Raw genomic sequence first — 15,486 nt, 5'->3', positions numbered from 1 at the left:
TCTGCCACCACTGAGAACAGTCTAGCTCCATTCTCCTTGGAACTATCCTTCAGGTAGCTGAAGGCTGCTATTAAATTCGCTCTTAACTTTCTGTTCTTGAGTTCCCTAAAGAAGTCCAGTTCCCTCAGCCGCTCCTCAGAAGTCATGTCCCCCAGCCCCTTCACCATTTTGTTGTCCCTTGCTGGACTTTCTCCAATTTGTCCACATCCTTTCTAAAGTAGGGGGCCCAAAACTTAACACAGTATTCCAGTTGTGGCCTCACCAGTGCCAAATAGAGGGGAATAATCACTTCCCTCGATCTGCTGGTAACACTCCTACTAAGGCATCCCAATATGCCATTAGCCCTCTTGGCAACAAGGGCACACTGTTGGCTCATATTCAGCTTATTGTCCATTGTAACCCCCAGGTCCTTTTCTGCAGAGCTTCTGTTTAGCCAGTCGGTCCCCGGACTGTACCAGTGCATGGGATTGTTCTGTCCTAAGTGCAGGACTTTGCACTTGTCCTTGCTGAACCTCATGAGATTTCTTTTGAGCCAATCTTCCAATTTCTTGAGGTCTCTCTGAATCCTAACCCTTCCTTCCAGTGTATCTACTATTCCCCACAGGTTGGTGTCATCTGCAAACTTGTTGCGGGTGCACTCTGTCCTATCTTCTAGGTCATTGATGAAGATATTGAACAAAACTGGCTCCAGAACTGCCCCTGGGGCACTCCACTTGATACTAGCTGCCAACTACACATTAAGCCATTGACTGCTACCCTTTAAGCCCAACAATCCAGCCAGTTTTCTATCCACCTTACAGTCCACCCAACCTGTACACTTCCTTAGTTTTATCCATAAGCAAAATCTGATTTATTTATTTATTTATGCTTCTGTAGCTGGCAACAAAATAAGATTCAAAGGCACAGCAGGTTTGAAGCAGATTGCTTGAATTTATGGGTGCCCGTACACAAGCGTGGAGGCTGCTCTGACACGCTGCAATTCCAGCGCATGGGAGCAGACTTGATTAATAGAGTGTGTTAATTACCGTGCTCCAGCAGCCTCCCATGACTCATGTGTCAGTGTCTCCAAGCTTAAAAATGGCAGTGGTGGTGCTTGAACTAAAGCTTGTCGAACAAACTTCGTTCAAGTGCCCTCACTGCCATTTTTATTTGTGGGGATGCTCATACATGAGACACTGTAGTGCTTTAATTTGAACAGCTGCCAGAACCACTCAAATTAAAGTGCCACCACCCCCCACCCCCAGAGCACATGTAAAAGTACCCTTTGTCTGGAGGCAATTCTAGAGTCTGACTGCAACTTCAGGAAAATGACTACATGCTGTCAAAGCAATCCCAATTCTGCTTACAGTGAGGTGAATGGACAAACTCAAGTGACTTGAGTGACAGCAGATCTGGGCTCCAGTGACTGATAATGCAGATGAACTAACTAATTTAGAAAAAGAATGCTTTTCTATTCTTTTTCTAAATTAGCATTCTATTTTTCAATATATAGAAAAGGCAGGATTGAGGGAAGGCCTCAAAAAAGTTCAGATAAGCTTTGGGGAAGCAGAAGTGTTGCCAGATCCAAAGCACTCACCCTTTAGTTAACTGCAGTTGTGGAAAACTCTGCAAGAATGGTTTGTGTTAGGAACTAACATGTTCCAAATGATAAATGCAGTATCACTTATCCTAAGCAGTCAAAAAATCATGAGCCAGTTCTTGGATCCTTGGTTTACCCACCACACAATAGTTAGGGTTTGCATTCAGGTTATGTTTTAAAGCTCTAATTGCTCACATTTGGGCTTGAAAATACTATTTTAAAAAAAATTAAAGCTAAGATTGTTCTATAATCTCTTGATTCCTGGAGCTGGAGCTTTAAAAACAAATAGCCCAATGAGGACTGGCAGCACTGTGACTGGAACATGGAGGACTGCATGTTCACTAAAGAAGCCATCCAAAGCCAAGATCATCCAAAGCACTCTTCCCCCCCACCCCCCGTTAGCACTTCTGCAGAATCTGGCCCTACACAATTCCTTAGTTCGAGTTTTTTAGCCTGGCATGTGCTGGATCAAGTTAATTTTATAGTTTTGTTTTTATACTATCTTGCAAAGCAAAATGTTCGTGCAATGACTGGTTAAGAGTGAGTTTTGTTTTGTCCCTTCCAGCCCTAATGTCTATGAAATCTATGAGAAACCAATACAAGATATGTTATTTATTTTTATAGTGTGTGTTAAGTGGCAGAGTGCTTGATAGTGCTGCATATATTTTCTGCAAATCCTCACAGTGCTCCCATGTTCCATATCAGTCATGGGAGAAAATGCAGCTTTTCTGGAATGCCAAAGCCTTAATCACGGTGTTTCCTTGACACAGCCCTGTTAGCAGGTGCTTATTCCTGTTAAGAAAAAGTTAAAATGGGCTCTGGTGACTCACCCCGAGGCAGATAGCTTTTTAAGGGAGAGTGACTCTTTGGCAGGAAAGAAATGCTAGGTCTGAAGGAACCATAGGAGCAGCGAGGTCTGGTGAGGGGGACTGATCTTCTTGCTTTTACTATGGTCAGACTGCAGGAAAGGAGTAAACTTGGACTTGGCATAGTCTGCAAACTGTGTTTGCAGAGCAGGTGGGGAAAGCCACCTGTTTGAACACATAAATAAATCCCTGGGTTGCAGTAGCCAAATAAATCCTGCTTGGAAAGCAAACACCTACAAAGTGATTCAGATCTAAGCAGACCTGTTAAGATGGGACACATTCTAGTTAAGCTATATATAGAAACATGTGACAGAAAGCCACAGGCCTGACACTAAGATGCACCCCCTCCTCCACACAACCAGGCCTCATCGATTCCAAAGTATGCTACTGCTACCTATGGAAACAGTTATTCACATTTTTCAACATGGGTAAATAGGACTTCAGTTAAAAACAGATAAAATATCTTGGTTGACCTGCTCCTCAAAAGTCAGCCCTAATAGTTAAACTTTAGCAAAAGTTGTAAGCAACTGAGAACAAGCTTTTACAATGAAAACACTGCAACCTTAACTACTGGCACTGTAGCCACTGCCACCTATGCATAAAATCATGTTACTGTCCCACACAATACAATCTAGTAGTAGTCAAATACAGCTTAAAACTACAAAGCCAAATTTATCCCATGTGTAACTCCAGGTCAATTGTGTTGCCTTCCTGAAATAGTTTAAAAACAAGAGCGTCATATTAACTTCACTAAGCCAATGACTCCTGTTGTAGTTTCCTTCTCTAGTGAATAAGCAAAACCACTTCCGGGTCCACTGGGGAGTGCAAGGGGGACCCCTCCCCCCCTTCCCCAGCTCGGTGACTGGTGCCTTCTGGGTCTGGGGGAGTCCCCCAGGGGTGGATCCCCCCGTGGCCGATCGCTGAGCCAGGGAGGGTGCAGGGCAGGGCAGGGGTCCCCCACTGCTGAGCATGCTGGGGGTCTCGCCTGCCACGCTCCCATGGGATGCTCCATCCACCCCAGCATCTCAACATTCGTGACCTGCCTGGTACCTTGAGGTATGTAAAAAGAAATTTAAAGCTGTGTCTATGTCCGAATCGTTGAATCTCTCCAAATCAATTCAGAGGGTTCTGATTCGATTTGGAGAGATTAAAGGTTCTCCCAATTTGATTTGGATTTGGAGATTTAGCTGTCAAATCAGGCCAAATCTCCACTGAATCGAATCACTGACTAAAGCTTCACACAGCCATAAGAGTTAGCTCATCTTTTCCTTTCTTAACACATGGGAGCCATCTTAAGAGCATTTAGCGAGCAAGACAGGTAACATCTAACAACACCCTTGTGTTAAGTTGAAAGTATGACACCACTGTGAGACAAGGCTCTTTCGGTAAATCCAACTTCTTTTATTAAACCAACTTGAATCGTTGGAAAAATTCTTCTTTGCAAGCCTTCAGGTACAAATACCCTTTGTCAGGCAGAGGAAGCATCTGCAGTTGGTCTGTGCTGTTCCTGGATGGAGTAGTAAAGCAGCCAGAGGCCAGTATACATGCAAGAAAGCCAGTCAATGAAAATGTAAATTGAGGTAGTCAATATGTGAGAGAGAGGTGGGCGTGGGGAGGGGAAAGGATGTATTTTTGTCAGTGGACATGGGCAGGGGGTAAGGGAAAGAATATAGCTGGTAAAAAGTGGAGAGATACCTGGAGAGTCAAATGATAGGCAGGTTATAATGTGTCATAAATACAATGTCTATATTTAGTCTATGATTTTTTGTATCCAGTAGGTTGATGACGTGAAGTTTGTACGCTCACCTGTGAAAGGTGTTTCGTAAGTTCCGTTGGAGGATTAGAACTGAGAGATTGGAGAAAGAGTGGTTTTCTTGTGAGAAATGTGCCTCCACAGGTAATTGTCCTTGATAGATAGGGTATTCTTGTCTTTAATGGATTTTCACTGTGCACTCATTCTGGTACACAGTTGTTGTTTGGTTTCTCCTACATATTTTCTGGAGGTGAAGGTGTAAGATCCAGGAATGTTGGTGGTTCTGTTTTGTGGTGTAGTAATTGTGGGGGTGGTGGAGATGTGTTGGCAGGTTTTAGATTTCTTGTCCTGGCATGGTTTAAATCCATTTGGTATTTTGGGCCATAGGAAGTTTGTTTCTGATGATGAGGTTGGCAAGTTTTGGTGCTTGCTTAAAGGCTAGCATGGGTTGTTCTGGAAAGATCTCTTTAAGAACTGGGTCTCTTCCTAGAATGGGTTGCAACTGTTTGTGGATTTTCTGTATAGGTTTCAGGGAGTGATGATATGTCATAACCGGTGGTGTGTGATTCATGCTGCGGGGAGGGATTCTGTACTGCAGCAATTCTTCACATGGTATCTGGGTGGCTCTTTCAAAAGTGTGATCTGTTTCTCTGGAGAAGTGTACTTGTTGAGTAAAGGCCCTTTTGAGATTTGCGAGGTGATGATCAGGGGTGTTTTCCTCAGTGCAAATTTGGTGGTATCAGAGGGCTTGGCTGTATATTACAGGATTCTTGCTGTGTTTAGGATGATTACTGGTTCTGTGCAAATATGTATGTTGGTCCATGGGTTTCTTGTATACGGTGGTCTGTATTTTACCATTCTGGATATGTCTAAAAAGGAAATGTTGGTGTTGGAGTATTCTAGAGAGTCTGATGGAAGGGTGATACTTGTTGAATTTTTTATGGGAAATCATGGACTAAATATAAACACTGAATTATGACATATAACCTGCCTAACATCTGACTCCCTAGGTAACCTCTCCAGTTTTTTATCAGCTATATTCCCTCTCCCCTCCCTCCCCCCTTGTCTCTCATCCATTGACTACAGCTACATTCTTTCAAACACTTCCCTCCCCGCCACACCCCCCATCCCACTTGTCTCTCACCTATTTCATAGATTTCATAGACATTAGGGCTGGAAGGGACCTCAGAAGATCATCGAGTCTAGCCCCCTGCCTGAGGGGCAGGAAGTCAGCTGGGGTCATAGGATCCCAGCAAGATAAGCATCCAAATTTCTCTTGAAGATGTTCAATGTAGGTACTTGAACCACCTCCAATGGCAGGCTATTCCAAACCTTGGGGGCTCAGATGGTAAAGAAATGCTTCCTTATGTCCAGCATGAAATGGTCTTGCAGTAGTTTATAACCATTCGACCTTGTCACCCCTTGGGGCACTGTGGTGAACAAACGTTCCCCCAGATACTGGTGGTCACCTCTGATAAACCTATAGGTGGCCATCAGATCACCCCTGAGCCTGTGTTTTTCCAGGCTAAAGAGCCCCATGTCTCTCAGCCTGTCATCGTAAGGTCTGTTTTCCTGACCTCTGATCATGTGTGTGGCTCTTCTCTGGACTCTCAAGTTTCTCCACATCGTTTTTGAATTGTGGGGCCCAAAACTGGACACAGTACTCCAGCTGCGGCCTCACTAAGGCCAAGTACAAGGGGAGAATGACGTCTCCGGAATTTGCTCGAGAAGCATCTATGGATGCAAGCCAGTGTTTTGGTCACTTTACTAGCCGCAGCTTCGCATTGCAGGCTCGTGTTCATCTTGTGGTCAATGATGACCCCCAAGTCTCTTTCTACTGTAGTGCTACCCAGCATAGCACTGCTGAGCCTATAAGGATGCAGGTTTTTCCTCCCAAGGTGGAGAACCTTGCATTTTTCGGTGTTAAACACCATCAGGTTCTCATCTGCCCGTTTGTTGAGCCTGTCCAGGTCAGCCTGGATCACCTGCCTGTCTTCTGGCATGGATGCTTTGCCCCAAAGTTTGGTGTCATTGGTGACCTTGGCCAATCCGCTCCTGACTCCAATGTCCACATCATTAATGGAGATGTTGAACAATATGGGTCCAAGAACCGAGCCTTGGGGGACCCCACTGGTCACAGAACACCATGATGATTGACTTCCATCAATTACCACCCTCTGGGTCCAACCACGGAGCCAATTTCCCAGCCAGCGGATCATGGTGGACCCAAGGCCACAATTGGCCAGTTTCGCCAAAAGGTGATCATGGAATACCAGATTGAAGGCTTTTTTGAAGTCAAGATATATGACATCAACCTCTTCTCCCTTGTCCAGGTGATAGGTCACCTGGTCCTAGAAGGAAATGAGATTGGTCAAGCAAGACCTACCCACAACAAACCCATGCTGGCTATCCCTCAGGATGTTGGCGTTGACCAGTCCATTAAGGATGGCCTCTTCAATAAACTTTTCTAAGACCTTCCCTGGGATAGAGGTCTGTCTGGCTAATGGGCAAGTAGTTTGCCAGATCCACTTTCCTCCCTTTCTTGAAGATAGGCACCACATTGGCTTTCTTTCAGTCTTCAGGCACTACATTAGAGTGCCAGGAGTTCTCAAAGATCCATGCCAGGGGCTGGGCTATGATGCTCGCCAGCTCCTTGAGTACCCCGGGATGGAGATTGTCAGGGTCAGCTGACTTGAAAGTATCCAGCTTCTCAAGGTGTTCCTTCACAAGGTCAGCATTTATGGAGTATGGAAGAGTACAGACCAACTGCAGACGCTTCCTCTGCCGGACAAAGGGCATTTGTACCCAAAAGCTTTCAAAGAAGATTTTTTCCAAGTATTTTAGTTTAATAAAAGATATTTGATTTACCCAAAGAACCTTATCTGCCTATGTCCTTAGACCAATACAGCTACAACCTACACCCCTGAAACACCATTATAAAAGCTTTGGCTCTAGAAAGACAGTCCCCAGGGGTGATGGGAACTCCCTGGAAGCAGATATCAGGGAGAAGCTGCTTACTTATCAAATTGTCACTCTGCCATCTCCGGTAGGTATGGCTGTGTCAGCTGAGCCTCCTATGGGACACTGCAGGAGGGATTTTTATTTCAGATTATTTAGTTAGTCCATAAGGTGCTTCTTCCAGATTAGTTATACCATCTACCCAAAGGACACGAGCTGAGACAACAAAATATCCTGTTGATATAGCTGCATCTTCACCATGGGCAAAGGCTGCTAGTAACCCTTATCACACTGATTAAGTGTAGTGACATATTATCAAATAATGTTGACAGTATATCAGAACTGGGCTAAAAATCTAGTTTGTGACTGTGTGGACTATGTCCATTTCCAACTGTGAACTCTACTTTGTTTCATGTCCTAAACATACCCAACCTTTTTATGAAAGTGTATTTTAATGCACTGAATTTTGTTTCTGGCTTAAGAAGGGTGCTCAAAACCTCTTTGGAAGATAACCACTTCAAAGACAGGAAAGGGTAAAGGGAAATCTGTGACTATAAAACCAGAACCACATAGTAAGGTGATGAAGGAAACCTCACAGGAGGGATTAAACCCTCAAAGCTCTCTCTGACCCAGACTATTTTTCAAGTCCAATTATCATAATGGACAGCGATCTTCCATTTTATGGACAATGGAAAATAAAAATCGAAGTGAAGCAAAGAGCAACAGCAACACTAAAGCACATGAGGGAAGTGATCCCGTGAAGTTCATGATCTTTAACAACCATTTAGAATGGATCTTATTAAAATGGCATTCATCTTCCTTCTGCTCAAAAGATTGGTTCCACTCACCTTTCCAAGGGCTGTCAGCAACTGAAAATCAATGGTTTGCCTATATCTCAGGATCCGGAGGATGCCATCCAAGTACACTTGATCCTTATTGAAACAGCCTGAAAGAATCAGATACTTGGTATTGTTTTCAATCTCTTTCAAAGCAAGACATGTACCAAAAATAGTTATGCAGAAAATCATGGTATTTTCTTGCATACCACCTGCTCCCAAATAAGACATACATCTTGTTTTTGGGAAGACAGAATGAAGGTTTTCCAGATGTATGGCTTCATAGAGCAGGGGCAGAGATTAATCTTCAGTTTGCTTGTCCTTCTTTTTCTGCTCCAGAAAAAGCTACAGTTTTAACCCTTTCACAGCTGAATTAGCAGATTTTGGCTGCTCAGGCAAAAGCTGAAACCGTAGCTGCTGTTGAAGACTGGACTCCACTGGCAGATCTAGGATTTGAAGATCTAGAACTAAAAATAGTCTGCAGGGCTATGAAGTAGGAGAAAAGAGCCCAGGAGTAGCTAATAGGCAGCAAAAATACTGAAGAAAAGATAGCTTGATTAGTAGATAGTCAGGACCATTAAAAGGGAGAGAAGATCGTTAACACCTATTGAAGGTAGATTATAATGACCCAGGAAGTTAATTGACTCCATCAGCACTGCCTGAGTACAAATGTCACTACTGCTGCTGGGCAGTTGTTTTTAAACTTTGATTGGATTAGGAATCGAAGTGAGATTCAATGACTCCACTGTATCCCTTCCCCTGATATGCCCCTGCCTCCATGCAGCTGCTGAAGAGAAGAGAAGGAAAAGAAACAGCAGCCATCTTACACTATTTCCATGCTTGTCCTCTGGGCAGAAAATCATCTTCCTCTCCTAAGACCTGCACCCCAATTTCAGAAGGCTAATTTTTGGGAAAAAGTTGAGCATGGTAGGCAAGTAAATACAGTAATTTTATTTCCTAACATTATATATACATTTATGCCACAGCTTGAAAACTTTTCCCCCTATACTAAACAGATAGTTGAGTCAATGAGTCAAAGACAGAAATGAAAGGAAGAGAATGTGGTCTCTGCCAGTAAAGTGCTGCAACAGCACTCTGGTCACAAGCTCAGTCTACAGGATGTTAAAGGCATGCAAGTTGTGAACCTAAATTTACTTGTAGTGTCTCTCTTAATTCCTTTACTGTATAAATCAGATATGTCTTCTTGACCTTTCTTTAAACATGGTGCCTTTGTCTCTTCCTTTACGAACACAAAGAATTGAATTTTTCCACGAAGTTTACATTCTGCCAAAACTGGCTGCACTTACTTTGAAGACCACTTTGGACAAGGAAGATAGAATGGAATCGACTGCAGAGAAAACCAACCTGGCTGGGATGTATCAGTCCACCCCCTCTTGGCTCGTACACAGTAATCCCACCTAGTGTTGGGGTCCTTTACAAATCTCCCCACATCCTGGAAGAGCTGACTGAAAGACATCTGGCTAGCTTGATAGACAGTATAGTAGAGAAGGGCAGCCCTCCACAGGAAAGGGTCCTTTCGGAACAGGACACTGTGAATACTCGCCAAACCTTCTTCAGTAGGATTGATTGGCTTTAAACCATGCTTTTTACGTCCATTCCAATTGCACCAAGGCTGGCTGTTGTTGTTCATGCCCCGAAAATAATGAGTTCCTAAAAAAAGAAAAAAACATGGCACTTTGAATGTTGACAACCAGTAGCACAATGATAAAATAAGCCAAAATGTGTCCATCAGGAGAAAATCTGATCCCAGTGGGAGCAGATCAGGGCAGGGATACTCCTGCCCTGCTCTGCTACTATATGGCAGCCAGGAGAAGCTCTGTGCTCCTGCAAGTGCCAGTCCTGGGCTGCAGGGGACACTGAGGTGAGGCCTGGGCTCCAAGGAGACGAGGGGAGCTTTCTTACCTCTGGGATGCTGCCTCCCACCCTCACCCCTACCCCCAGCAGCTGCTTGTTGCCCGATCCCTACTCTGATGGTGGAGCGGGGGTGGGGACAATGTTCCCTTCCCCTGCAGGAGGCAGCTCTAGGGCCCAACTCCAAGATCAGAGCCAGGGCTGGGACACTGCTCCCTACTCCAGGCAGATGCCTGCTGCTGGGACTGGCTCTGATCTCAGAGCCAGGGTTGGGACAACTTGCTCTTGATCAGCTATGTAACTGCACTACTGTGAACTAGCTCCTGCACAGTTACATGGTGATATGCTTTGCTGTGCAGTAGATTAGTCTACTGCATAGTAAAGTGTCTCATGTAGACACAACCAGCAAGTAGAAGCTAACTCACAGTAGCTTAGCCCTTTGGAGGATAAGTTATCACAGGTGGGCTTCCATTTAACAGCAAGGTAAAAGTTTGGAAACACAGGGAGTTGCTGCAAAGCAACCAACATGCAATAAGGCCCTGCCCCTTTTTACTGTGCAGTAAATTGTTCAGATATTTTTATCCTTAGAGGAGGTGGCTGCTGCTCTTTTACAACAGGGTAGATATAACATTAGTGCAGGACACCCAGAGCTAAAAACTCAAGGATTAACTTGTTCAGATCCCCTGGATTTCATCTGGTTTTGATATTCTAAATGCAAAAGCTCATTCAGAACCTAGAAAACCTTACAGAAACTTCCTGCTAACCTGGATCAAAAATAGGGGAGTTTTCCAGATTTACAGTTCTTTGGGAAAAATGTCCTATATCCATATATCTTAAAGCTATCTGCTGGGGTTTCTACCTTTATTACAGTCTACACATATTTCTTTAACACATCTACAGTGTAAGCTCTTTCAGGCAAGGGTCAAGCCTTGTAATGTACAGGGTCTAGTCTAGTATACTGAAAAATAGTAAATAACAATGCATATAGTCTCTGCTGTAGGCAGAATAAATAACATTTGTCCATACCTATTTCATGCCTCAGCATCCCTTCCAGCCAATGCTCACGTGCAGTGGAAACATTGATAGTCAGAGTTGGACGGCCATTGACTACCATCATTGAGGCCCGAGAAAGCAGGTCCTCGGTGAGGTGAACCACAATCTAAGAAGACAAGACATCTTAGGTATAAGAGAGCTCTTTTCTTTCCCTGCTATTGCCTCTTCTACTCTTCCTCCCATTCTTATTATGTTCCACCAGGACTTGGTCACTCACCTCTTATAGTTTCCCAAATTAAGACCCATGTGAGAAGTTTTTGCCTCTCCAGAAAGTCTGTAGTCATCTCTGAAGCCTCACTGATATCAGGTGGCTCTATATCAGTGGTTCCCAAACTATGGGTCATGACCCCAAAAAGAGTTACAACATCAGCAGAGGGGGTCATGGGGGTGTGGGGCATGGGTTGGGAGTGAGGGGCCATGCTGAGGAAATGGGGCCATAAATGGGGTCATTTTGAGGAAAAGTTTGGTAGCAGTCAGAAAAGCACTGCTCTACATAGTCTAAGAATTCGACTATACAGATATGATTGCAGAATTGGAGCCTAACTGATCCACAGGGGAGGTGGGGGAGAGGGGAGTGGGAACTGACGATGCACAAAGAGCTTACAAATGCACAAACAAGTATTCTTGGGTTGAATTTGAACAAAATCAGAGAGACTTTAATTGATGGAATGTATTTGTGCTTAAACCTTTTACAAAAAAATTTAAAAAAATCACAATTTAAAAGTTACCCTGAATTAGGGAATAGAAACATCATACACTTTTCTGCTTCTTTATGATGCAAAAAAGCATAAGCCTGTCATTGTTCAACATTAAACAGATATGATTCAGGGTTTTTAGTGCAGTCACTTCAGTCTGCTTACTCCCGTGACTAACATAAATAAAAAGCTCTATAGCCTTTATCAGAGGTGCAGAAAAGGAAGTAAAAAAAACTCCTATGAAAACAAGCATCTGAAGTGAAAATTACCAATAAGGCATTCGTTTTAACAACATCTCTTCCCTTTAACTGGAGAAAGATTTTATAGGAGGGAACCTAACAGTCTTTAAATGATATTAAAAGAGTGGAGTTGAGGTGTCCTTTTGGGTAAAAGAGAAAACCTTTAATCCAGATGGGCTGAACCTGCTAGTTTTGATGCTGGTGTTGGACTCTGGCCACACAAGATATACACACAGAGGAAGAGAAAAAAGCACAGAGAGAGAATTAAACTTCTCTTTCTGGTGCTGACTTTTAATTGCAACAGCAATTTTGCTACTAGACAGAGACAGACTCAACACACATCCCAAGCACTATTCAACTTGACTGAAGCCAGCAGAGGTTGAATATCACTGAGTCATCTTCTAGTTTTGTTCTGTCAAGTCATTTCTCATGACCGGGATGAGGATCCCATGGTGGGATCCCTGGGTCCTAGGAGGTGGTATGTGTGGAAGCCATGATAATAAACCTTCCAGTCTACCTGTTCTAGCATTGGGGTTAATTTATGGCAGGGTCAGGAAATAATTTCGGGCAGAGGACCACCTACCCAGTTTTGGCAGGCTATTGAGGGCTGCATGGGTAGCCCCGCCCCTTGACAAGTGCCCCGCCTACTGGTCACCATTTTGGGACTAATGTTCCAATGTCTTGTGACCAATGTCCCCGGGCCAGCACTGGTGGGGCCCAAAGTGGGACACAGGCTGGCAGGGGTCTGTGGAGCCGAGCTAGGCTACACCAGCAGGGAGGGGAGGAGCTGGCACAGCTCCCACCCTGCTGGCTGGGAGCTCGTGCTCCTGCCACCCTGCTCTGGACCCTGCCGGCGCTGTGTGGGCCCCGTGTTCCCGCTGGCTCCTGCGCCCACTCACACCCAGTGCCCCCAGCCCTGCGGTACAGGCGGGAGGCAGCGCACAGCCCCGACCCCCTGCTCGCCAGCAGGGAAAAAGCTGGTGCTGAGTGCAGAGAAAAGCGGGAACACAGGAACATTTTTGACAGGAACCAAGGGCAGATAAATATTAATTTTCTAAATTTTTTAGGGGCCCTGTAGCCGGATAGAATGGCCTTCCTGGTCAGATCTGGCCCACAGGCCATATTTTGCCCACCCCTGATTTATGGACACCTAGAAGAGGGCAGAAGAGTCCTTCCTGTCAGAATGCTGTTTATCAGTTCTGGTCTAGTTTCTGACACGCTCATTTTTCATTCACTGATTTCAGGTTACACACTCTTCTTGTTTACCATATGTGATCTCAGCACAGTCCTTTTCTGTTCAGACTAATGCAGCTTCTGCCTTCAACTCTTGCTGATTTTTATAAAATTGAATGAAGTAAGATGAACTGGACTTTTTGTTAGGTTGGATAATTCTGGATATAAGCTTCTACACAACAAACCCCAGAAAATAAGGCATATAAGACTTTGTATTTAAAGGTTTAGGAAATGTTCAGGGAAACAGACCTTCTTAAAAAAATTTCAGACCTTTTTTTTAATACATGGTAAAGCAAGAAAAGATCAAGTCAGCTTTTCTTTTTTTTAAACCCACCTGGTACCCGTCCTGCCAATATCCGTGCCTCAGAATTCTACATAGTGCACTACTGATGCGACTAATACCTGAAATGGTAAAAATTGCAGTACCTTCCACTTCCAAGCACTACTGATCTCAAAGACAGTAGGGGACAGACCCGTGACTATTTTTGTCAGATAAAAAGCTTTTCAATCCTCCTTTAAAACACATTTTGTTCTAACATTCACCTTAATATTTCCCTGTTTCAGATCTGAAACAAGACTGCACGTTTTATTTGGGAAAACAAATCAACTCACAAAAATCAATCAAATGTATTGACACTGACAAATCTAGTTTAGAATAGAAAGGCTGACAGATAAGCCAAACCATGGAGGCGACATGAGAGAGAAAGGTGTGGCAAGCTGTCATTCAGCCCCATGGCCCTTGTTGAGCAAACAAATGGAAATCAAAGAAGAAAGTAGGTCGTGTGTGAAGGGCCCAGTTAAAGTATACGTACATGATTCTCCCTTAATCCACCACAGCAGGACTTAAATGAGTTGCAAGAGATATGTGGACATTGTACCAGACTGGACAAATACATGAGGTCCATCAGGTGAAATCCCAGCATGACTCTCCTATTTAGAGTTAGTCTCCCAAGAAAAGTAGTGAAAGCTAGTGTTATGATTGCTGAAAAATGACATTAGACAAACCATCAGGGAAAAAATGTAAGACCTCTTCCTGACTGGATTTATAGTCTAGTTAATTTCTAATGTTTGATTCTGTGGTTTAAGTAGCTGCTGACTCTGTATGCATCCTACCTCACCCAGGCAGCCTTCTTTCACCATGTATTTCCTGACATGATTCCAGATGCGACTCTTGGTCAGCAGGCTGCCTCCAGTGACCTGTTCAAACTTTTCATAGCTTCCATATTTCTGCAAAGTCCGTTCCATAATATTGATGGACTGGGGAATAAAAAGCAAAAGAGACAGAAATACAATAAGACACCAGTTTCAGACTGGTGACTACCACAATGGGACAAATGGCAGTTTCCTCCCTGCATTCCAATGCATGTATGTATCATTGAACTACATTTTTTATGGGTAGGCCAATATGCTCTGTAATCAACTCCTTTCACTCTCAGAGATCTATACAAATTCAAAGACATTGAAAAAAGAGTCTGATTAATTAATTTTGGGCCCAGCATACTTAGTTCCCTATGACTTTGGGAAAAACCACTTGATCTCTCTGTCATATTATTTAACCTGTGAAAATGGGGATGATAATGCTTCCTCAGCTAACAGAGATGTTCAAGGGTTAGGTCATTAGCACATTCCCCATCCCCACATGGTGCACAGCCCCCACTGCCAGTAGCTCAGCAGCAACAGATGGTGGGTCCTCAGGGTGCTCATGGCCATGGCAGGCAGAGTCCCTGGTAGCACATGGCTTCAGCTGAGTCCCAGAGGCTACACATGGTAACACAGAGCCAGCCCGGTCCAACCCGCTTGGGTGCACCTTGAGACCAGACCAGGCTGGCTCCATACCAGCACGTGGGGCTTGAGTCATTGCAGGTGGGAGCCATGCACCAACCAGCCAAGCCGGTTCCCTGCCTCCATGTCAGGTTTCCAGCAGGAAGCCACACATGGAGGTATGAAATTGCATGCCATTGGGTCAGGTGGGCTCTGTGTCTCCACATGCGGCTTTCTGCTGGAGTCCTAGAAGCCCCACGTGGAGGAACAGAGACAGTTGGCCTGGCCCAGTGGTGCCACAAACCCCACAGCCACCCACAAACCCCATGTCCCCTCCCCCAGCAGGCAGGAGCTCCCTTCTCCGCTTAACAGCTGTCCAGTCATGCACCACCACGCTCAGTGCCTCCACACAGGACTCTCAGGCGCATAATAGCATATATATATATATATATATATATAAAAATAAAATATATAGATGTATAAAATAGGATGACAGTGCATGCTACAACTTGATTATTGTGATGCTGAAAGGAATCTGTTTGCTGTCCATGGGTACATACACACATATTAACTTTCTGAGAGTTAAGCAGCTTAATTATTTTAAGTCAACTTAACTGTCAGAGTGTGCACACACATGAGAA

At 44.3% G+C, this 15,486-nt stretch overlaps 1 protein-coding gene across 1 annotated transcript in view; it reads right to left on the bottom strand.

The window, feature by feature from the left end:
- Positions 1-15,486, bottom strand: part of MATCAP2 (microtubule associated tyrosine carboxypeptidase 2) — a 44,962-nt gene that overhangs the window by 3,668 nt on the left and 25,808 nt on the right. Inside the window, exons 4-7 of the mRNA XM_090050158.1 lie at positions 14,198-14,341; positions 10,891-11,023; positions 9,358-9,663; positions 8,005-8,102 (exon numbers count right to left, since the gene is read on the bottom strand). Of these exons, the coding sequence (XP_089906284.1) occupies positions 8,005-8,102; positions 9,358-9,663; positions 10,891-11,023; positions 14,198-14,341 (681 nt within the window). The remainder of the gene's footprint in view (positions 1-8,004; positions 8,103-9,357; positions 9,664-10,890; positions 11,024-14,197; positions 14,342-15,486) is intronic.

The sequence above is a fragment of the Crocodylus siamensis genome, chromosome 5, assembly GCF_052110815.1.
Source record: "Crocodylus siamensis isolate JL-2025a chromosome 5, ASM5211081v1, whole genome shotgun sequence".
Taxonomy (NCBI): domain Eukaryota; kingdom Metazoa; phylum Chordata; order Crocodylia; family Crocodylidae; genus Crocodylus; species Crocodylus siamensis.
The sequence above is the reverse complement of the archived record's forward strand: the minus strand, read 5'-3'. Positions and strand labels throughout refer to the sequence as shown.